The sequence below is a fragment of the Panthera leo genome, chromosome D2 (genome assembly GCF_018350215.1).
Source record: "Panthera leo isolate Ple1 chromosome D2, P.leo_Ple1_pat1.1, whole genome shotgun sequence".
In the NCBI taxonomy this organism is placed as follows: Eukaryota; Metazoa; Chordata; class Mammalia; order Carnivora; family Felidae; genus Panthera; species Panthera leo.
This window is the reverse complement of record NC_056689.1, coordinates 20,628,529-20,653,936: the sequence shown is the minus strand read 5'-3', so window position 1 is coordinate 20,653,936 and position 25,408 is coordinate 20,628,529. Positions and strand designations below refer to the sequence as shown.

General features: G+C 37.3%; 1 protein-coding gene across 4 annotated transcripts in view; it reads left to right on the top strand.

Annotated features, from left to right (window-relative positions):
• The window catches only part of FAM13C (family with sequence similarity 13 member C), a 226,821-nt gene that overhangs the window by 53,918 nt on the left and 147,495 nt on the right, over positions 1 to 25,408 (top strand). For all 4 annotated transcript variants that reach the window (XM_042908490.1, XM_042908493.1, XM_042908491.1 and 1 more), the window contains one exon: positions 10,352 to 10,470. In XM_042908490.1, the coding sequence (XP_042764424.1) occupies positions 10,352 to 10,470 (119 nt within the window). The remainder of the gene's footprint in view (positions 1 to 10,351; positions 10,471 to 25,408) is intronic.

The following is a 25,408-nucleotide window of genomic DNA, read 5'->3' as shown; positions in this document are numbered from 1 at the left end:
TCCAAAAATATTATAAAAATGTGTAAGCCATCTGAGCAGGTAGCCTAACATATTCTATCTGTCAGAAACCAATTTGTATCCAACTCTTCTTTTAGAGGCTACAGAATTTTGCATTATTGTACCTGTCTTGTGGCTAAAATTTGAAATTAAAAAACTAGAAGATCTCTCTTTACATCTGTCTGTATGTCTATGTATGTGTATAAGTATTTTATAAAAGTGTGGTAATTTCTATATCTAGATGGTATTGCCAAAATTAATTTGTGCAGAGTTCTATTTATATATAAACATATATATAAATCAAATATACTCATAGAACTATAGAAAGTAACCCAAATGTTTCTCAAATTTGTTTTAATCTAAGATAATATTTGGTAAATAAACATTAATTTAAGTTCATTGGTTTAATTAAAATTGGCATGTCTTTAGAGCTATCAGTATTAAATATAATGCAGCCCTACAACTTTTATTATACCTAGGTTTACTAAAAGTTAAAGGAGCTCATATTATCTCTGTTACAGAATTTGTGAGCCTAACAGATAACTTAATTTCATGAATCATTAAACAGCAAATCATCTTTTCGTGAGTAATCTAAACATAATTGTTAGAAATAAGTAAATTAAATAGAAGCAAGTAAGATAAAAATTTATAAATGAACTTTTCAACAATAATTATCCTTTTTTGTACATCTACTTAAAAGTAGCTTACAAAATCTTTTTGGTAACTTGAAACCTTAATATTATACTGAGATAAGTTAAATGATGGATATACATTGAATATCTAGATCATTTATAAGGAATATAAAATATTGAAACATTAACTACTGAGCATAGATTATCTACTTATTCCTTTTACAGAAGAACTAAAGATATTTGGTCTATTAGTAAACATGTTCTGTCCACATTGAAAAATTCACTGAGGAAGAAGATATTTCTAGAAATTATTAAATATATATGTAAATTTGCCAGTCCACACTTGCTTACTTCTTAGTTTTCACTAGGAATTTAGGATTCTAATGGTAATAATTATAATCATATATGTAAATAAAACTACCAAAAAAAATAAGGGTAAAAGTAAATAACTGTGAATGAAAAGTAAATGAGGAAAGGGGTGCCTGGGTGGCTCAGTTGCTTAAGTGTCTGACTCTTGGTTTCAGCTCAGGTCATGATCTCAGAGCTTTGTGGGTTCGAGGCCTGCATCAGGCTCTGTGCTATCAGCACAGAGGGATTGGGATTCTCTCTCTGTCTGTCTGTCTGTCTCTCTCTCTGTCTCTCTTTGCCCCTCCCCCACTTGTTCTGTCTCTGTTTGTCTCAAAATAAATAAACTTTAAAAAATTCAAAAAAGTAAAATAAAAATAAGTAAGGAAAGGAAAGTGACTGTTTCAGAGTGAAAAAGAAGGAAAAAATACAGTAAAAAATCTGAATGGTTATAAAAAGTTGTAAAACTTTTGTGGAAAAGGAATCTTAGGAAAAGAATTTTAGCTGTTGTCAAGCTGGCTAAGATTAGAATGGATTTAGGGTTTTTTTTCCCTAAAAAAAATGAGTTTTGTTATTAATAGTGCCCTGAAGCAAAATTAAAATTTGGTTTTCTCTCTGTGAAAAAGATATTCCTGTACTATTCAGTCCGCTCTGGATAAATGATTGTGAAAGGTTTGTTGTTTGTTCCCTTTACTTTTAGGGTAATCTACCTGCAAAGCAAAGATTTTTTTTTCTCTTAGCAAAATAATTTCCTTTGTTTCATGTTGTTTTTATATCAGGTCTTAGATTACTTAAGAGAACCCAGTCTTCTTAATATTAGGAACTAAGTCTCATTCATAACAATGTAACCTGTGTTTGCCTTTCACAATCTTCTATTGTCAATTTAGTTAATTAATATTTGATAATGATCTGTGGTCTCACCTAGTCAAATGTTCAAACCTTTTGCCATTTTGACAACTTCACCAAATCAAACTCTAAAGGAATCTTTTTGACCTTAAAGTAACTTTGATATATCCCAGAGCGTCCCTGGAAATCTCAAAAGATTTGAATCTCACCTTGGAAAAGAGAGATGTTAAAGAAATTAGGTTTATTTGATATGTTAAATTATGTGGGAAACATTGTCAAATAAGTAATGATAAACTTTGTTAGGTTATGTGTGTATGGATATATGTTACTAACATAGGTATTCCAGAAATTGTTTATAGAGTTTCTAGAAATTTATCAATACTTTAATGTCCAATTATTATTCTAAATTACTGTATGCCACAGAAATAACTACATTTTACCATCAAAGAAACTCTCATCAGGTCTTTAACCATGTGCATTTTTAAATATTTTGTTATTTTAAGACAATCACTTTTTATTCTAATGATTTTGCAAAACTAAGATTAATGGAAAGGACTCTATCTACCAAGTACTCTCATACACAGACACCATTGCCAAATAACAAGATGTTTAAACTTGGGTGCTTATTTCACAACTGGAGAAGCCTCCACTTGACATCTGGTCTTGTGCAAATGCTAGAGACATGAAAATCAAACTGACTAGGAAAAAAACTAGCTGATGTTGAAGCAGACTGCTTCCTCACAAAACATTGAGAATGATTCTTTCCATTTCTTCTTCCCTTTCCAACAATCCTTTTCGTAATTTTTACACCATGAAGGTTTTTGTCATTCTTTTGTCAACCTATTGTCTTGCCCTGGCCTGGAAAGACAACACCATTGTTCATATATCTCAGACCATTACAAAAGTGGGCTATCCAGCCTCCAGTGGACTGTTGGATTTAGTATGATGCTGGTGATTCTGTCATTATTACCATCATAAACCTCTTCCCCCATTTTCAATGCCTCAGTTTCTCTGAAACACACTGGTGGATAAATAGTTCTGTAGAAGTGTAGACTGTTTTACAAAATATATAAACAAACCATTTGGATTGAGAAAGTAACCGCTTCAATGAAGTCTTTCTTTGATCTATTTACTCTAAGTCGGTTTGGTCCCTGGGGATTGCGGCATTGGAGTGTCCTCCAAATATTGGGTATTATTCACTTTATAGCCATTCTAATAGTCACCTGGATGCACTGTGTTCTCTCAAAAGCTTTAAAGGCATGCATGCAGCCACTGGTAATGAGACAAATGGTCTTCCTGTGCCTAGAATGACAAAAAATGGGATGAACAACTGCCAACTAAGGGACTTTGATATCCTAATCTATGAATTGTGGTCAGAGAGTCATCCTGACTCCAACATTGACAAGGAGTAGTAGCTCACAGTGGCACAAATACTTTAAATTTTGATCAATACTTGCAGTACAACTGAGAGTATATCAAAAAGAGGAAGTTGATAAAGTTAATTTGTATATTGGGATCCACAAAATGGAGGCCATCCCAGTGGCCTAGCCCATGTCACAAATCTAAACTAAGGCAGCCTGCACTTACTGAAAACACCTGTCAAGAAAACATAACATTAGTCACAATTGTGCAAGTTAGCCTTATCTAGCTTATCTAACCTAGAAAATAGGACCCGCTAGCCTTATAAGGAAACCCCTGTCTTCTTAGCCAATCATTCCCTGTTTCCATGTTGTCTCTTCTCACTCTATAAAACTCTTTCTTGCCCAAAATCTCTCAGGAAGAGTGCTCCACTATTTGATAGGCTCTATACTCCCCAAATAATAGTTTTAGTTTTGTCACTTGAGAATAATAAATTTGGGATGTTGAAAAAATGGAAAGAATTCTGAATTTGAGTTTAGGAGATTAGAGCTAGGATCTGACTTCTATAGCTCAAAAGATTCAGTGTGGTCCTACTTTCTGCAATTTTGAATTAAATATTGAATATAACATATTAAGTCTCTGAATGGAAACAATTTGAAATAATGCAACTACCCCCAAATTTATCAAGATTTGCATAATTTCAAAGCACTTCAGGACTACTGAATAAAAGTTGTGTTTATTTTATTAAAATATTTCAACTTTAGCTGGTTAAACAAAATATTCACTGTCTTCTGTCATGATAATAGAGATATCCCTTGGGTTTTGAAAGTTCATGTTATGCCAATTGAGTTTTATGAAAGACCTATATTGGTACATATTTTCACTAACCAGAAGAAATCTGAAGAGGATTTTTACTTTCATGAAAAAAGGCAAAAGGTGAAAATAGCATTGGGTGTTTGTTTTACAGTGAACCATTATAGAGGGAGCATGCACCCTGAACAGCTAGTGTGGTGCTACCAAGCTGCTTTCCTGGGAATTCTACTCAGAATCTCAGCATTAAGCTGCCATAGCTTTGAACTGGGTCTGTGAACATCCGTGCTTTATCTAGATTTATTTTGTGTGTCCTAAGGTATCAGAAAGGTGTAAGAGACGTTACTTTTTGGGGTCTGGGAATAAAAAAATTTTTGCCATATAGACTAATGGTAATTGCTGCTTTGCTTTATACCACCATGACTTCTGGAAGATTTCATAGGAACACTGTACTTTTGATAGTGGGGAAATGTGTAGCCTTAAAATGCATAAATATCAGTTAAACTGAAATTTTCAGGGTTTTCTGGAAGGCATCACTTGCATAAAAGACAATATTTCTGGCCTTAATACATCACCTGTCTTGTTTTCACTTGATTATTCTCAATGGGTGAAAGTGGCACAGTGAGATCCACCTCCTGGTTTTAAAAGAGGAAATACAAGTTAAAAGTGTATAGTTTAGTGCTGGGTATAGATCAGGCACTCAAAGAATGTTATTTGATTTGGAAAGTGGACAAGATAACATAATTTGAATATCTGTTTTCTACTAGAAATTCTTACAAATGTAAACAGTAAACTTAATGATATCTCTGTATTTCAGATAAGAAAATAGGATCAGAGGAGATCCTACTTTGAGGATATGTGTGGATTTTGAACCTATGCCTATCTTCCTCCATAATTTATTTTATTTCTGTGTTGAAATAGTGAAGAAGGTAGGCAGAAATTTTATTTATTTATTTATTTATTTATTTATTTATTTATTTATTTTTGAGAGAGAGAGAGAGAGAGAGAGAGAGAGGACAACCTGGGAAGGGGCAGAGACAGAGAGTGGGGGAGACAGAATATGAAGCAGGCTTCAGGCTCCAAGCTGTCAGCACTGATGTGGGGCTCGAACTCATGAACTGAGAGATCATGACTTGAGCTAAAGTTGGACACTTAACTGACTGAGCCACCCAGGTGCCCCCAGAAATTATTTTTAAAATAGGTCTGAAACAACAGTTCCCTAAGTACTGTTTCTTAAATATCCAGAATACTTAAAATAATAATGACACACATTTTTAGAAGATATTCTAATCAGCTCTTCCAGAGCCTCTTTTCCCCCAATTATAAAATGAATGTGATAATTCTTTTAATCAAGGGAAAGGTCTTTAAAACCCCCAATTATTCAAAAGGACTTTAAGTCATTTTCATAGATGTGTGCAGATTTAAGGTAAAACTTACTCTGGGGTGACATAGGATAGGGTACACTTATAACACATTGCCTGTTTGTTGTAAGAGATGAATATTTTTGTTTTTCAAAACTATGGAGATATCAGAAGTATTAATCATGTAGTATTTAGAGCACTTGGGAAGAACATGCTCTGAAAAATGCAAAGCATTAGCAATGGAGTGATTAGTTAAAATATGTTTAATTTACAATTTAAGCCAGTAGTTGAGGAAAGTAAATTGTTTTATCAGTTTTGGAATAGAATGGACATAATAAAACCTCAACTGTAAGAAGCTGAAAAGAGTTAATGTTTTGACTGACCACATCTTGAAAGGAAGATTTAAAGGATGCATGTATCTTTGAGGTCTAAAGGTAGTGTTCTGATTTGGCAAGCTAGCGTAGATGAGCAAAAACTAAGACTAGGATGGAAATTGTTTTCTTTCTTCTGAGTTATGGATTTGTACAAATTGGGGGACTTGGAAGGTCCTGAAGTTGTGGCCATGCCATTGGATCAAAACTAGATTCTCTCAAGTTCGGTAAGAGTCCGCTGAATTCACTAAAATCCCAACAAGGGCAAAATATTATATTTCACTATTCCCACTTTAGGGGCAGCTAATTTTTCCTTGACTCAGCTGAGGTTCCAAGCCTCTCAATCCAACAGACAGTCTCTCTGTTGTCATTGTGCATACTGTCCTGGCCTCTGCTCCTGGGTCAGAAAATGAGTGAAATAATGCTTGTGTGACACTTACCTTACTCATATCAGAGCTAAGTCGATGTGATTGGCCCTGCATATAGCAGAGAACCAAGAAATCACTCCACTGAGGCTAGAATTAGGATGTACAGGAGGTGAGATCAAAAGATAGAGAATGGCTGGGAGGAAGAGAAGAGGTAGGATGACTCATCATATAGGTACCCACCCAGACTCTGCCTGGCCAGGTACCAGGGAGACAAGCCTGGAGGGGAGGGTCTTGGCTTCTTCCTTCACTTCCATTGGTCAGCTTGGACTTGCCCATCTGGCAAGTACATTAACACAGAAGTAAGCAAGTTAGTGTCTGCTCTTTCACACTTTAGTGTTTGTCAAACAGTAGATTTTAAAGTTCTTTGGGGGCAAGATTGTCTTAATCACTTTTATATAACTTCCTCAACTGTCAACATCCTTGGTTTATAGTAGGTGATTCCCTTTGGAGTAAAAATATATCTCAGTCATTTTAAGATAAACATCCTGCTTTAGTGTTCTAGAATTTTTGAGGTGGCGGGGGGTGGGGTGTCATAGCAGATTCCAAACAAAGATATAATGAAGCTTAAATGAGCAAAACTAATTAAATATATTATTCTTGTTCAGATATTGTCACCTTTGGGGGGTTGGCAGGGAGAATATGTTCACTCTCAGTCATACACAAGTACACTATCTATTCTAAGAACTTTCTTTGGCAGTCCTAGTTAACCTTGTCACTTGTCAGGTGGTGGAACCCAACTGGAATAGGGATGTGAACTCACCAAGGGGGATAAGTCGTGGTCTCTCATGTGTCTAGCTAAATCTCTGTTATAAAGGCCAATAACTATGACTATTACTGTTCTTGTTATATATTCTTTCCCTTATGTCCTTATGAATAAATGATACCTGGCAGCACAATACTTTTGGAAGCTATTGTTTTATTAATTTATTTAGAATGATATCGCTTTTTTTTCTGCCTTATCCCTTTAAGGAAAATCATGAAATTATTTTTAAAAGTGGAGCAAGTAAGAATTGGGATTTACTCCCCTATTTCCTATGAGGTTCTTGAGTAACTTCTAGATTAGACTCTTGAAGTTGCTTTTTCTGGTGTGTCCTACTGGCAAGACTGCTTTTGTGTCACACATAGTACTGTGTTTTGCTGGGCATGATCTGAATTTCCTTGATGCCAAAACATACATTTTTCACACTTTGACCTTTCTTATAGCTGATTATACTTTAAAATTGATGGATGCATTTAATATGGCATTATTTTTTTTCCTAACATGTCATTTAATTAAACTGATGTTGGCTTTTATACTTGGTAGTATCTTAGATCAAGAAAAAAAAGGTAGTGGTATTTTAGTTATCTATAGTTGTATAACACTTAAAACAAGTATTTATTATGTCTCGTGGTTTCTGTGGGTTAGGAATTCACTTAGGGCATAATAGGGAGGTGTTGTTTCACTTCATGATGCCTGGGGCCTCAGCCAGAAGACATGTAGCCTACAAGTGAGAATCACCTGAAGTGAGAATCTCACCTACAAGTGAGAATCCACAATGTGGAATCACATTGATTCCCATGTGGGGTTTGCTGGAGTTATTGGTCCACCTGGAGCCATTCCATGAAGAGATAATAGAGTGGAAGGGACTAAACTAAAAATACTTATTCCTTTTCTTACAAATGAGATTTTCCAAACTCATAGGAACTTTGGAAGGAAGAACCCATTCAGCATTTTCAGAGAGAGGCTGGACTTGTTTCTGATCTGAGGAGGTTTTGGAGATCAACACTTTGGAGCATGATCTAACATTTTGTCATTGGAAAGTGCAGCATCCATCATTACAATTATGCTTATATTTCGCATCAGAGTCTGCTCTGTTGGTTGGTATTCAGGATGCTTTATACCAAAGTCCTTACTCTTTCCAAGTTCTCCATACCATCTTGAAGTTTCAAATTCTTAGTGGGCAGAAGCATGGCTGACAATGCCATTTTTTTCTCCTCTTGAATCAGGGACTTGATTGTCAGATGTCCCCAAATACTCTATCCACCCATGCCAGAGAAAAATTCTCCTCTTGCAACGCTTTGAGATCTGTGACTTGAGAGGATTATGGCACTTTCTCCAGAACCCCATTTATTCATCTTTTTAAAAAGATTTTTAATTTTTTAAGTAATCTCCACACCCAACATGGGGCTCCAACTTGCAACTCTGAGATCAAGAGTTACATCTTCTTCTAACCGAGCCAGCCAGACACCCCCTCTTATTCATCTTTAAGATAAATCATAAAATCCATGGCAGTCCAGCATGTGTGGCCTATAACCCTTCTCAAACTTTTGTGGATTCAAAGGATTAGATAAGACATCGTCTTTAAAAAGAAAAAAAAAACTACTTTTTCCTAAAAGGAAAAATTTTAATAAGATGGAAATTTCAGATTTAAACTTTTTAGAGATTAGAAGAGTCTTTCCTTTAGGCCTACAAGTATTGGGCTTCTAAATATGATGTTTAAAATGATATTAATAGTATAGAAATATGAAACAAGCATTCTGCCACAAAAATAGGTGTGTTTTTGATAAACTTATTTGGGTTAAATCTCTGGAGGTTTCCTTAACATTACTTTCAGAATATTGAGCTTTAAAGGAATTTTTATAAAAGCAATATTAGCATTCATAGCTCCCATCTGCTGTGTGCCTCCAGTTGACAGGAAGTAAGAGATGTTCTAGTGACATCTTGTTCAACAACTTTGTGACCTTAGAATATTATTCCCATTTTACAGATGAGGAAACTGAGATCCAGATAGTTAATGTAACTTGTCTAAGGTCACATACCTTGCAAGTGAGCTATCTCACTTGAAAGCCACTGTTTGGAGAAACTTGCCAGTTTTGGGGTAGTTGTAGAATTTTTCATAAGCAGTTACTACTTCCAGAGTGTCTTCTGCCTGAAGCTGGAGGCTTAGAAAAATGGAATTAAAAGATTTTGGTGGCATAATTAATCCCTTTCCTTATCTCTGTCCCCACTCCCCACTTTAACTCTCTTATAGAAAAGTATCCATGTAATTTTGTTTTACAAGCTTGTGATGACTACTTGGCAAAAAGCCCCACCACATTAGTCTAGTGTTTTGGAAAAGTGACTTGACATATTGTCACTTGTACTGACTTTAGCCCACACTCAGAATAGAAAATCTTGGTCTCTATTGCCACCACACTATACTGCTAAGACCCAAATGTATTGCAGCACATGAATTTTTTTCACTGCATGATGGCAGCGATCTGGATTTCCTGATTATAGTTTTAGTATTTTTTTTTAATCAGGTAAAGAGGGGCTATTTTGCTGTTAGGAAAACTTGTTATTAGGGGTTTGGCACAGCTCAAAGACTATAGCGGTTCAGCTGTTGAATGTATATAAATCTTTCATTTTTAGTGTGTGTGTGTCTTTATAGTGAATCCAGATTCATTTTTGCTTCGATTTGTTTATGATATTCTCTGGAGAGTTTGGCATTCTGGACTTCTTCTAAACTCATGAGTAGACTGCAACATGGGATAACCAATGTAGTGATTTCTTTGGATGCAGTGTAGCTAATGGCAAGTGTGTGTGTGTGTGTGTGTGTGTGTATTCTGTGTGTGTGCATGTCAGAGAGAGGGAGTGGGAGAAGGAATATCAAGCATGTTTGGTATTTATAAAAATGATATGTTCCTTAAATTTCAGACTAACTTAAATTTATTTCTTATTATAGGAATAATGTATGCTTATTGTAAAAAATATAGATGAGTCCCCAAAAGAAAAAAAAAAAAGAAATGACATCTCAGAGTTAGTCATTGTTAAGATTATGGTATCTCAATATGTGTGTGTACATTCATACATATGTTTGTTTTTACAAAAACGAGCCAATGCTATAAATATTCCAGAAATTATATTTTCAGATATATCTATTTATTCAATATGCTTTTATAATATTTTAATGTGAAAATTTTAATGTATGGTTATATCATCACTTGAACATTAGATTTTTAATTATTTTTCTCTTTATTCTGTAATCTTGTAGCAACCAACAGAAAGAGGTTTCTTGAATTTCAAATCACTTATTGGCCTCCTTCCCCAACTATAGTCGGCAGAATGTGTTTTGTATTGTGCTCCCTGCCCTGAGACCCACTCCCAGCTGAAGAGCACTGTGGAACACTAGAGACCGGATGGCTTCTGACAGCTCCTCTACTTTTGCTGTTTCTTCTTGCAGGAGACAGAGCACGTGGTACCCAGCCAACCAGAGTGTCGGGGGAGAACAGGAACGCAAGACCACGAGAGTCCACAAAACCACCCTTTCAGGTGCCAAGAAACAGTGCGAGTTCAACAAAGGTGGGTCTTTTGTTGTCAGAAGTTGTGCTGTGCCTGGTGTTGCTTTCCCAGAAATGCTGATGCTGGTGCTTGTCACCCCCATACAAGAGGCAAGGCTTTCCGACTTTGGCTGGCATTCCTTACAAGTCACAGAAGCAGCTTTAAGGGGCTGTAAGAGAGTATCATTGAGTCTGAATTGAAGAGAAGTGTAAATAACCTACTGTCACTGTCTTCATTTTGGAGATAATCAGCCTTACAGCTCAGAGATGACAGGAGATAGTCTGGGAGAAAGAAATGTTGATTTCATTTTGTACTCTTTCATTCCATGCTAGAAATGTTTTCCTCCATGATAATGATAATTAGTGATGACAGTGTAGACATCAAGTCAGTTTCTTTTTATATATTATCTCATTTAGCCTTCATCACTTCCTCATAAAGTATTTATAGCCCCATTTTATGGAGGAGGAGCCTGAGGCCCAAGATTCATTGTGTCCCTGGCCTGATATTGCACAAGTGAAAAAGCTGAGCCAGAATTTGAACCCACAAATGTCTGGTTACAGCATACCAGGAGTGCTTCAATGCTGATCCAAGTAGTATCCTTGGGACACTTGAAGCAGTCCAGGGGCTGGCCTCTCTGGTCTGCTAGACCTGCTGGAGACAGCCCTGGGTCCAGGGCAAGGATGTGGGTGGAAAGCTGTCTGCAGCAAGTTGGCATGGCATTCTGATGGGAGCCTGGCATTGCAGCTGTCTGTGGAAAATCTCTTCTGGAAATAAACAGAAGAAAGAATTCAGCTGCTAGTTGTGTCAGCTGTCTTGGTAGGATCTTGTATACAGCGTAATCTTAGCCCTCACTCAGTGGGAAGAGAGTGCTTCTGAGCACGACCTTTAGATTTTTTTTTATGGCAGCACAGCCTAAATGAATCAACAACTACAGAGAAGTTGGCTGTAGTATATAATTTTGCTTTAAAATATTCAAGTACTAAATTTAGAATCATAGATTCCTAAAAGTTTGGAGGGACCCCAAAAGCAAGGTGACTCTTTTTTCAACTGTATTCATAGGTGTCTTGAATCACCCTTCTCACAAGTTGCCACCTCTTTTTTGTTTATTCTTACATGACCTCAGGTCAGGTAAGACTCAACCTTGTCATTTCTCTGCTGATTGGAGCATTCTCCTTCCTATTTGAAGCCTTATTATAAATTAAGCTGTTTTGTGGGGCGCCTGGGTGGCTCAGTCAGTTAAGCGTCCAACTTCAGCTCAGGTCATGATCTCACAGTTTGTGAGTTCGAGCCCTGCATCGGGCTCTGTGCTGACAGCTTGGAGCCTGAATCCTGCTTCGGATTCTGTGTCTCCCTTTCTCTGTTCCTCCCTCACTTGCACTCTCTCTCTCTCTCTCTCTCTCAAAAATGAATAAAGATTAAAAAAATAAAAAAAATAAATTAAGCTGTTTTAGACTGACTAGAACCAATTTTGTGTAGTGACACTGTCTCCCCTCTACCAGACTTGTAACTGCCTTTCTCAGCAAGAATATAGCCAACTATATACCCATGCATATTTTAAAATAATAGAACAAAACAAAACAAACGAAAAAAACCCTAAATTATTTGTGTGTGTGTGTGTGTGTGTGTGTGTGTGTAATATATACTTGATGTTTGGCAACTTTAAACCATTTTATCTCTTATCTACAGCGGGGAAAGTAAGTGGTAATATTCCTGTTATCAGAGGACAAGTCAGAAATTTAATAGGATTCTGTGTTGGGAATCATTCACATATGATTAGTAAGAGCTGAGAGTATGGAATGAGAATAGTCTAGATGAGAAAATGTACCAGGCAGCAATCCTTACATTTGAGGATAGATGGGTAGTTACAGCTGAATTCGGATTTTCAGGTCTATGACACCTTTTCTCAGAAAAACAGAGATGCACATATACACAAGTTTGTAACATCTTAGGAGGTTCTTAGACCTCCTCTGCATGTCAGAAAAAGGAACTGAATACAGTCAGGGTCACTGGGCAGCCTTCCTCATTAAATCAGCCTTGTCTCTCTCCAACACATTGGCTACTTCTGCATCTTAGCAAACCTCCATAGGACCCCAAATATCCTGTTTTCCTTTTCTTCTCTTCCCTTCTAGCCCCCAGGTTCCACTTCGATAGGATCTAGCTTTCTGAGCTAGCACCATTCCAGAATATTCTGCACCCCAGTTTTAGGAATCACAGGATCTGGTATTAAGTCTCAGATCAGAAGTGGTGTTAGACCACTTATATCTGGTACTGTTAAGTTTAGTATTTAGGTTGGGTTGGTAACCTTTAAACTACAGAGTTATTTGTCACAAACATGGTGACGTCACCTAGGGACATTCTAATGAAACTTAAAAAAAACCTCAAAATATTACAGGGATTGTGAAATTTGATGAACTGGTGAAATGAGATCTGAGGCTAAAAACAACTTTGAGTCAGGTATCTCACATTCCTGATAACATTCCTCTTCCCTTTTAAGTCAGCATATGACCAGGTTGAGGCATATGGTGCCCAGTAAGATCTTGATAGATACATGATACTGTAACAGGACACTCCAGACCTAGGTCTGACTCAAAGTGAGGGAAGGAACCAGTCTGTATCTCAGCAGGTGTAAAATACCACCTTCTTGGGGATGGGGGGAATATTTTATTTGCATAATGAACACTTTGAAAAGGGGAAGAAAGATCTTTATGCTGTAAAGGGGTCACATGTCACTTTAGCAAGACTCAAAGGAACAGTTAGTCTTCAGAGAATTAATCCATGCTTGTAGAAGTGAGATTTTTGAGCTAATTGTGTTGAGATGGGATCTGATCTTTGCATGCATGTCTAGGAGAAATAGTTTCATACCTTTAGCTCTCAGAGCGTTGTGTTGTCTGTCAGCTCTTTCTAACACAGGGAGCCTATATTTGTGTCTGTGGATGAGCTTCAGAGAGGTTTATGAATTTTTTTCTAAAGTTTGAGTGTATATATATCATATTGGTTTTCTGTTGATACTGTAACAAGTGACCACAAATTTGTGGCTTAAAACAACACACATTGACAAAATCTTACAGTTCAGTAGATGTCCAACATGAATCTCCTTGGGCTAAAATAAAGGTGTCGGTAGGCCTGCATTCCTCTCTGGAGTCTCTAGGGGAGAATCCATCTATTTCCTTGCCTTTTCCCATTTCCAGAGGATGCCTACATTGCTTGGCTTGTGCGCCTTCTTCCACTGCAAAGCTAGCAACATTGCATCTCTGAGCATTCTTCCATACATCTCTCTTTGACCATGCCCAGGGAAGATTTTCTGATTTAAAAGATTCATGGGATTAGATTGGACTGATTTAGATAACCCACAATAATCTCCCTATCTCAAGGTCCTTAACTTAATCATATCTACTGAATCCCTTTTATCACGTAAGAGTGACATGTGGAGTGGGACAAAAAATGAGGACGTGGGCACCTTGGTGTGTGTGTGCACTCCATTATTCTGCCTACTACATAAAAGTTGTTTTCCAGGGAAGATCTCTAAAGCAATTATCAGAATCTTATGTCACTCATGACCCCAAAAAGTTTAGAAACACTATCCTAACCACTTCCAACCTTCCATTTTGCATATTCTTCCACAGAGCCAACCTCAGATACTGATTTAGCCCCCTCTGTCCTCTTTCACTGCATCCATCCTCATTTTTGCCATGTCTTTGCTGTCCCTATATTATATTCCTTGTACAGTGCCCCACAGCAGAGATCTGTGGTATATCTAAAGTATGGAGATACATTTGGCTTACAGAATGTTTTAAAATATTTTGATTCAGTATTTAAAAATCCGAAGGTTTTGGGGTGCCTCACTGGGTCAAGTGTCTGATTCTTGATTTCAGCTCAAGTCATGATCTCATGGTTAGAGAAATTAACCCCTGTGTCAAGTGCAGAGCCTGCTTGGGATTCTCTCTCTCTCTCTCTCTGACCCTTTCCCGCTTCGGTCTCTCTCTCTCTGTCTCTCAAAATAAATAAACTTAAAATCACCATGTTTATAGATTTTGGAGATTCTTTTTGAAAATCTGGAGATGGGATACCCAGGGCCCTACAAGGCAACAGTTAGCAGGAGCTGAGGAGCAGCCATCCATTTTTCCACAACTCCTACCCAGATCTGCCAACTTATTTATGCTCTTTGCCTGACTCATACGGGCTTTTGATTTATAATGCTTACTTCAATCATTTTCTTCCCAGCAACTACTCATCCTGGGTACTCTAGGTGCTCAGAGCTAAGCCTTGATAAGGTGATGTCTGATAATGTCTTTTGCCTCCTTTCCAAGATGATGTATTTATATTTTAACTTGGATTTCCATTGCATCTGAGTGGAGGGGTTGCATATTACCCTACTCTGACACACTCTTCAGTACCTGGAGCTTTTCAAAACATATAAAGTTATAGAACTGCATTTAGTTAGAGCAAGAATGAAGCCTTAATAATCATTTAATACAATCCTCTCATTTTCTAGTGTGACACCCAGTGAGGCTGTTATTTGCTTAAGCCCTTGCTCCCCTTATAACAGAATGAAGACAAATGCCATCAATCTGTTCAGAGCAGTAACTTGATGAATATTCATTAGTTTGATTGATTTTTTTATATAGCTACAGCCAGTGCCAATCCTGTGAACCCTCGGATATGACAAAGGAGGATTTATCAATGTAACAGAATACTAATGAAGCTGGGGATTTCTTACCCAGCTAAGTAAATTTACTTTTGAGAGTGATTAATTCACTTGTGTTTAAAATATTGTATTAAAATTTATGACAGCATTAAACCTTTAATGTTGTTAAGACCTTGTCTGTATAAACAGGAACTATTCTGTAGCACTGTGTTACTACTAATTAAGTTGGTGGTTGCATTCGTAAATTGGAGTTCATTAGCCTTTTCGTCTGGAAGTCCCCAGTTAGAGGGGATTGAAGATTGGAGTATTAGCAAAAATAATGGCCTTTGATGGCTTTGACTATTTTTGTGACATTCCAGAAAAAAGAAAAAGGGTTGTTACTTTATGGAAAGAGGAAGTTTTGTTGGCAGCAACTTTTCCATGAGGGATAAATCCTTTCAGGTTTTGTTTTTGAGATAGAAAACTTGTGTGTGTTTTAATAGCTAATTGTTTCTTATTTAAGTGTTTTTCATAGAAGTAAGCAGAGTCTTAAGGAGCTCTTCTAAAAAGAGAAAGAATGAGTAGGAGAATGAGCACCCAGAGATTTTTAATAACATAGTATACAAGAACTGCCTTCTTGGACTGTACCAGAGCAGGAGCATTACATGTTGCCAGCATGTTCTTATTAGTATGCTCTTAAGATTTCTTTTTTCTTTCTTTCTTTCTTTCTTTCTTTCTTTCTTTCTTTCTTTCTTTCTTTCTTAACAGGGCAGGGGGAGAACAAATGAGGTATAGAACAAAAAAAATTAGTTGGTCTTGATAGTGTTTTGAGACTACCTGCTATATGGTTGAGTGACAAGTGGGTTCTGGAATAGCTTATTTTGCCTATATTGCATAGGAAGGGGGCCATATAGTTAGGGCTGTTTTTCATCCCCCGATCCTGCCTCCATCCTGATGGGCTCAGAAACAATTTGGTAGAATGGAAAGAACATTCAAATTAAGAAATGCAGTCTTGTATTATGTCTCTCAGGTGACCTTGGTCACTTCATGCAAATCCCTCAGTCCCCTTGTCTAACACGAGTCTGGGTCAGATGACTTCTTAGTTCCCTTCTGGCTCTAACACTAAAAATGCTCAACATTCTAGATATTTAAAGGATTAGAGTGGAAAGATTGTAGCTTAATAAAACAATCTCTTTCAGTCACAGGTAAAAATAATTCCTCCTCCCTGCTGTAGAGCACAAAAAGTATCCTACACGAAATCACCAAATCCTTGAACTGATTGACAACATAGAGCCCACACTTGATTATTCTGGGAATGAAACACTCCTTTTTTAAAATTATTATTATTATTTTTTGTGACTGCCCTTGGTTACTTTATAAATTGTTAGCACTTTCACTGGACAATGATTAGGAATAAAGATAAAAGGGAAACTCAGAGACATTCTCTCATTAAAAATAATAATAAATGAAATATGGTTATATTGGAAAATATAAAAAATTCCAAAGAAATAAAAATTTCTCATAATCTTACCACCCCATTATAACCATGGTTACCAGTGTGGTGTATGTTTTTATATTGTTGCTGTTTTTTTTTTTTTTAGTTTTTATTTTAATTCCAGTTAGTAAACATACAGTGTTATATTAGTTTCAGGTGTACAATATAGTAATTCAATACTTCCATGCATCACCAGTGCTCACCACAAGTGCACTCCTCGTATTGTTATTGTTTTAATATGGTATAAAAAATTGTGTATAAAAGGGACTTCCTAATACATTCGAGTTGACTTAATTTTAAACAGACTCCAGAGTATAAAGCTAGGCCAGAATGCATTCTGACTATATAATCTTAAAGATTATAAATATAAAGATATAGATATATGAATATAAATATAGATATATAAGTATAAATAAAAATATAAGATTATAAATATGAAATGGGGTAATTATCACCAAGCTCAGCTTCATTTATGGCTAAGGTGATCAAATTTAATTTTTCATCAAAATACTCTAATACAAATTTCTATAAGAAACATGTTTTATAAATTTTGGTATCATTATAGCCTATAGTGTTAGAAATAATATTTCTAGGAGATGGAACAAAAAATTTGTCCTTAATATCTCAACATCTTGTAAATCTTCTTGGCCTAACCTGGACTAGACTTAAGAGACAAATTTCAATAGTGATTATAGAAGACAGAGTGTGCATATAAACTTAAATTTAATTTAAAACTGACCAGCTGGTTAGGCGTTCAGTGTCCCTGAGACCATGGGAATGAGGTTATTCCTTTGTTGTTGTTGTTTTAATTCAAGTTAATATTCAGTGTAGTCTTGGCTTCAGGAGTAGAACCCAGTGATTTATCTCTTACATATGACACCCAGTGCTCATCCCAACAAGTGCTGTCCTTAATGCCCATCACCACCACCACCCCACCTCCCCTCCAGCCACCCTGTTTGTTCTCTGTATTTAAGGGTCTCCTATTCTTTAACTTACTCTTTATCTTCCCAATGAGGCAAAGGTTTCTCTGGTGCTTAAGGGTTATTCCTTTTTTTTTTTTCAATATATGAAGTTTATTGTCAAATTGGTTACCATACAACACCCAGTGCTCATCCCAAAAGGTGCCCTCCTCAATACCCATCACACCCCCCCCACCCCCCATCAACCCTCAGTTTGTTCTCAGTTTTTAACAGTCTCCTATGCTTTGGCTCTCTCCCACTCTAACCTCTTTTTTTTTTCCTTCCCCTCCCCCATGGGTGCACCCCAATGTTTATAGCAGCACTCTCAACAATAGCCAAATTATGGAAAGAGCCTAAATGTCCATCAACTGATGAATGGATAAAGAAATTGTGGTTTATATACACAATGCAATACTACGTGGCAATGAGAAAGAATGAAATATGGCCTTTTGTAGCAACATGGATGGAACTGGAGAGTGTGATGCTAAGTGAAATAAGCCATACAGAGAAAGACAGATACCATATGGTTTCACTCTTATGTGGATCCTGAGAAACTTACAGAAATCCATGGGGGTTATTCCTTTTTAAGACTAAAGTTAAAAAAAAAGACTAATGTTCAATGTTAAACACACACACAAACACATCCACATCCACATCCACTCACATCATATATAGTGACATATACAGTTTCCACCCACCCTTCCTATTTTTCTTTTATTCTTAACCAATTTAATTTGTATATATAAATTTTTTTCATATGTATGAAATCTTAAACATTTCTGTGTAGCTTGTTTGTCCTACTTAATATTGTTTTTTTCCATATCATAGTGACTATGAAATATACCATAATTTTTGTAACTCCAAATCGGTATGTATTTTGGTTACTTCTGGAATTCATATTTGTAGATATTGCTGTAGTAAGAATTTCTTAAAATATTTTTATGTACTTCCATTTCAGTTTCCTTGGTTTGTGCTTAAGGGTAAAGCTGTCCAGACATGGGATTTAAAATGATAAACCAAAAAGATGTGGCATATAAATTTTTCAGTTATCTGATCATGAAAGAAGATAGGAATAAAATGGATAATTGATAATTTTGAGAGAATTAGAAAGTCATGTGGCTGGATTTCTGTATATGGCAGCATCTTAGGATACTGGGTCTAAGTGGAACATTTGAGACAGTTCAGTCCAATCCCCTTCTCCATACTTGTGTATTCTAGATATTTCTATTTAACCCACTAGCCCTTACAGTTTTTTAGCTCAGATTGTTCTTAGGGCAAAATGCCTCTGACTCTAACATTCCTAAAAGACATTTGGAAGGCATGCCAGGTGTGGAACAACTCTTTGATGTGTGAAACTACCCTGCTCATCTCAGGGCTCTAGTATCAGTGAAGATGGAAGAGGGAGGAGTAGAGGTGAATATTAGAGACTCATAACTTCTTGTTTTTGGAAGAGAAGGAAAATCTTTAATAGGGAACAGTTAGGATTTAGGCTTGTTTAATATTAATGCTTATGTAAGTCCTCTGTGTCATTTCTTAAGTTCTTTTTTCCTAGCACTATCTTGATTCATAATTTAAAAGATAGAATGTTGGAAAGCCAAGTATCAGATGTAATATCACCATGCCTAGAGCAATTAAAATTTAATATTCATCAAATATTTACCTGTCATTCAAATTAGCCACCCTCCCCCACCATTATTTGTGATCTCCTGTCCCCTTCACTGTATCTGTCCCTAGACTAAATCTTCATTTGGATGATTTTTTTTTCTGTCTCTGACTCGGAAATACAGGTATCGTGTTTACTTTGTAATGTTGCTCACTTGCTTACATTAGATTCCTTCAGAAAGCAGAGTCTTATAGGAAGGCTTGGGTAGAGGGAGGTGATAGGAAGTGGGGGAGGAGGGAGAGCTGACAGCATGTGTGTAACTAAGGTTACTACTCTTGGCAACTGGAGATTAGCTCCCTGAGGACTCTCTGAGGAACTTGTAAATACATCTGAGGATGTATCCCTTTGAAATTTTGGGGCTGAAGTGTATATTCACATGCTCCCCTCTTTGCTGGCAGAGGGTTGTCCCCAGAGGAGTAACTCCCCCACACTTCTAGGCTGCGGAAGTAAGGTCTGCCTCACAAAATCTTGAGGCAGAAAAGTAAAGAGACTTGGCAGGTGCTTAAAGGGAGATAATTTGAGTGAGCAGAACTGTCCATGGAGCTAACGCATCTGCTATGACCACTGTGCCTCTTGGGCAGACCACTGCCTGGCACAGGAAGCAGATGTCTCATAAATACTTACTAAGTGAATGGAATAAATGAGATGATGGAAGGAAGTGCTTTGTATACAGCTCAGCAGACCAGGTGCTGCTATCAATAATAATGTATTAGGATCTGTGCTCCCAATGGATCCCTTGTCCTCAATCCCTTCCCAAACTCTTCTTTTTGATTCATAGGGGTCTTTGACCACACCCATGCTACTCTACTTCCTTTCTTCTCTCAGTACTGATGCTGGCCTATGGGCTTGACTCACACCTCACACATTCTTTGGACATTGGTATGGTTCTGACTGTTTCTGGGCTCTGTTCCAGCCCACCAAGGTGAGGAGCGGTATCTATTCCAGTGCAGCTGGGCTGCCTTGTGTTCAGTGTTTTTCTTAGAGTCTCTTCAGGGACATGATTCTTCCTTTTTTGGAATGTGTCCCCTGGGAGCCCAGGCCAGAAATACCCAGAGCACTCCTGTACTCACAGAAGTCCTTCACCTGTGCTCTTCAGCCACTGGTATCCTCCCATTACCTGGACCTTTAGGATAATGTTTCCCAACTAGGAATGCCCTGGAGTGCTTGTTAAATACATATTACCAGTGCATTCCTTTGGGAATTCAGCTTCAGTAAATGTGGGGCCTAGGAATCTGTTTTTAATAATACTGATTGATAGTAATCCTCAGAGAAGTATGAAAGGGAGTGGAGATTGGGTTCTAATAATTAGTGCCAAGGCATATTATTAAAATCAGCATTCTGCCTTTAACCATGACCTCCTTCTCCCCTTTACGGGAATTTATTTATATGGACAAGTACATACATGGTTTGAAAAGTCAGTTCATAAAGATCTACTGACTACCAGTTCTGTTTTCTGTCAGTGGTCTCTTGGGGGTCATTTAAGATTCAGTGCCTTGGTTTCTTTACCTTTGAAGATAGCTGCCCAGTACGTAACCTCAGTCCTTTGGCACAGAAATTTGGTTAAAAGAAAACACCAATAAGAGAATGTCTTTAATATAGCTTAGACTCCCTAGAGAAAGGAATTTTACATTTACTGGTATTGAAGATTGTTATTGTTGCTAATAATACTACTGGAATTTATTGGCATCTTGTCTGTGTCTGCATATAGAGCTATTGTTTATACATAAAGAATGTTTTGCTCAGATGGTTGTCCTCTTGGGATATACCTTTTGTTTTTACAAGAGTTTCAGGAAACAACAGTCATACAGCTAGCCAGTAGTCATCCGGGTATACGTTAGTGTATCCCATGTTGCTTTCTGAACAGAGGCTCAATTTAATGCAGTGGAATATCTTGAACTCTTAAAAGTGATCCAAAGTTCAGCTTGGTTCAGACTTAAGGTTCTGATTCTATATGAAGCATTCTGAAAAGTGTACTGGCTGCTCTCCTTTTACTCTTTCTGCCCGGGTTTTCTAAATGTGGATTAGAACACCACTTGCTAATCTTCAGCAGGTCTCCGCAGGGAAGAAATGTAACTGTTTGTAGGAATGAGAGTCATCCTATCCTGCCAGTCCTGCTAGAAAATTACAGGTGGGGAAAAAACATGTGTTTTATCATAATTATTGTACATACTTGGGAATATACCAGAATTGGCAGCTGTCCATAACCCTAGGATGAATACTTTATTAACAAACATCGAGTGCCTACTATGTGCCAAATGTCAGGATTAGCCCTAGAGATAAAAATAACAAGCAAGACTCACAAGGTCCCTGCTCTATAGAGTGTTCCATCATGGAAGAGACAATCAGATAATTATAGAAATACACAATTAGGGACTATGCTATGGAGCAGATGTAGATCAGAATACAGGAAGAACATATAAAAGGGAGACCTGATTATGAGCTACCTTGTGTCTATAGGATGAATGTGTTAATTAGGAAAGAGAATGGAGAGGGAACAGCATTATGGGCACAGGAACAGCACATACGAAGGCCTGAGGTGAAAAGGAACATGGTGCATCCAAAGAACTGAAAAAGTGTCAGTGTAGTAGTAGCAGAGAGTGAGAACGGTATGAATTGAAGTTGAAGAGACTAACAAGTGATGAATCCTTCACAATGTCCTAGGATACTTTAAGAATTTTGGTCTTTATTTTAAGTGTCATGAGGAGAAGGGAAATGATAAGGTGGTTGTGTAGAAAATGGTTTGTGGGAGTAGAGGGGAAATAGGGAGACCATGGTGGTAGTCCAAAAGACAGATTATAGTCGTTTGACCTGAAGTAGTAGTGATGGAGGTGGAGGGGAAGAGGACAGATGCAGAAGTTATTTGTGATAAGAAATTGAAGGACTTCATAATACAGTGGCTATGGGGCTTGAAGGAGAGGAAAGTGTCAGAATAACTCTCAGATGTCTTCCATGAGGAAGACATTGGATAGAGGGAGAAGATTTTCACTGAGATAGGGAATACTTTCATCTGCTAATTTAATTATAGATAATTGAAAGGTTGATATAAAAATTCTATGCTAAGATATTGCTTTTTCACAAATTATCACATCTGGGGCTTGACACTACCCTTAGGCCAAGAAAAATACTTAATGCTTTGTTTATTTTGCTATTTTGAATTCCAGTGCACATTCTGAGGGAAAACCACTGCAGGATGACCATATAGATTGACTCAGCACATGCTTTAATTTCCCAGCAATGTGGAAACACCAAAATTTTAAAAATTTGCACTTCAGTAGGTTATCCATAATTTTGCAGTGACCAAAACTGGATGCAGTTCCATCCAGGAAGAAGCACTTCTAATATCAGCACATAATTAGGTTTTATATTTCTCTGTTAGAAGTGCTTTTAATTCAAAATATATAATGGTGGCAATGATGATAGTGGCAGTGTTGGTGGTCATGGTGATGACAATAGTGGTGATGGTTGTAGTGGCAGTGACAACAATGGTGGTGATGACACTGGTGATGGAGGTGGTAATGACAGTGGCAGTGGCAGTGATGGTGGTGGTGGTGGCAGATACAATAGTGGTCATGGGCGATGGTGGTGGTGGTGATGATGGCAGCAGTGGTGGTTACAATGATGATGGCAGCAGTGGTGGTGACCTTGGTGGTGGTGATGATGGATGTGGCAGTGATGACAGGGACTATGGCAATGATGCCAATGGTGGTAACAGTACAGTAGTGATTGTGGTGATGGTGGTGGTGGTGACAATGACACACTGGTGTGACACATTGTTGTCACAATGGTGGTGATGGTGACAGTGATCATGGTGGTGGTGACAATGACAGTGATGGTAGTGGTAGTAATGCTCAGAAGCAGGACACTCCCATCAGTGCTGAGGGCCGTAATCATACTTTGAGGAGTCCAATCTGCATTTCCTGTTGCTTCGACCACAGAGCAGGGCAGAGTGCTCTGACTGGCCTTCTCATCACTGACCTCTCCAAACGCATGCACTGGGTAGAGATTTGCTTGATTCCTTTCCTGTTATTATTTTGGGTGAAGAGAAGCAAGAGAATTGGAGGGAATGTTTCAGTGTGACCCAGTGTTCGTATTTAGGTTAGCTTCCAGGAAGATTTACAAATGGTTCAAGCAATATCTTCAAATACCTTTAAAAAAAGGGGAACTTGAAACACCTAGCTACTGTTCCAGTTCTCTTTTCATTGCTAAACTTCTCTAGTGAGAAACTTTCATTTCTGTTTCCTCTTCTGCCATGAAGTTTATCTTGTTCAATTCCACTGGCCTTTTGTTTCTCTGCTTTCATTCTCATTATCTCCAGATGACTGAGATTTTCTAGCAGTGTGAGCTTAGGCAATCCATATGCATGCCCTGTTCTCCTTGCCTTGCTTTCTTTTTCTCCATAATACTTAGCATCTGGTGCACCATAGCTCACTGGTTTATATCTGTAGGTTCTTTCTCCTTGTATGAAAATTACAAGTTCCATGAGGGCAGAGACTTTGCTTTACTGTTTTATTCCAAAAATCTGCAGTCGTACCTGGCACATAGTTGGAGGTTCATAAATAGTAGTTTAATGAATGTATAAAGTTGTTTAACTTCCCTGTTTCCTGTTAAGCCAAGTGATATAGTAATGCTAATCTCATATAATCACTATGAAGATTAAATGAAATAATGTAAGTAAAGTACCTGGCGTTCCCAGCCTGGCATAGTAATGGCTGGCAATTTGTTAGATGGTCCTTGACACCTTTTTTTTCTTATAGCTTCTTTTTCTTTAATATTTATAATGATATACTAAGCTTCTTAACTCCTAGTGATGGATCTATACTTTCTTTCATTTGTCTACCAACTGACCAGTTTCAGAGACCTACCCAGTGGACCTAAGTAAGGAAGTCCCAGGTTTTGTCCCTTTCAGTTTGCTTATTCACAAGACTTGGATCATTGTTAATAAAATATACCATTAATTATCATCATTTATAATTCGATTATGGTATTTTTCGTATATGATTCTAGAATCCATGTGTTATTTTTAATATGCCTAGCAGTAGTATCATGAATTATCCTATGAGGTAGCTGTCATTATCCTCACTTTACAGTTGAGGAAACTGAGGCTTAGAGAGATTGATATCTTACCTATGGGTACACACACCTAGTAAGTGGTGGATGAAGAACTCATTCTTAGATCAGCTTCCTTCTGTTTCTTCCCTTACCCACCCATCTGAAGGACAGGTACTGAGTGTATGCCATGCTAGGCATAATGCTAGGCTCTGGCCACACTGATGCTAGACTCTGGCCACACAACAGGGAAAATATCAAGGCAGGACTTGTGACCACAACACATCACTGTTACCATCACCACCACACCTCTGCTGAACACACTGTAGAGTTCCAATTCTAGGTTGAGCCCTACTCAGGGATTACTTCTCTATTTCAGACTTGCTTCAAGCTGAAAATATCTAAATCTAAACTCATGAATTGCCTCCCTTTCTGCCAACTGCTTAATCTTCCCATCAAAATTAAATATTTCTTTACCTCCATTATAAAAACCACTTGTCATCTTTCTAGTCACATGTCTCAAAACTTGGGAGTAATTTTGATTATCCTATCTCTTTTATTCCGTACTTTAAATACATACCCAAGACTTCTTGATTGTTTTTATCCTTGAAAATATCTCTCTAGTTTCTACCTCCCCAGTTCCTTTCTACCATTCTAATATCAGCCTCTATGGCCTGATCCCTGACTTACTGAAATTAGCTTCAAGACTTGGTGTTAGCTTTATCCTCTGCTTCAGATTCCACTAAATCATAAGCCTCCTAAAGGCCTAGAGTCTTATTAACTCTTACCTCCCCAATACTATACCAGGCACATAGGAAACATTCAGATGGCTATTGAATTAAAGGACGCTTGATGCTTAGACCACAGTTTTCAAAATTGATCTTGAGGTTTATTTGGAGATTTTAAGTAGTTTTCCTGGAAGATCATGTGAGTGTAGTACAAATAGTCTGTACTCTGTATCTTAGTAATACATATTTTTAACAAAGTCTATTTCTGCTTTTTCCATTAATATATGCTATCTTTGTATTTGTTTTAAATTCCTAGACAAATTTATGTTTAAAATATAAAGTAGTAAATATTTTTTTTCATTAAAGGATATCACTCTTCCATTTTTCTGGTGCTATTATAACTCTATAGAAATACAATTTGAGAACCACAAAGAATTACAAAGA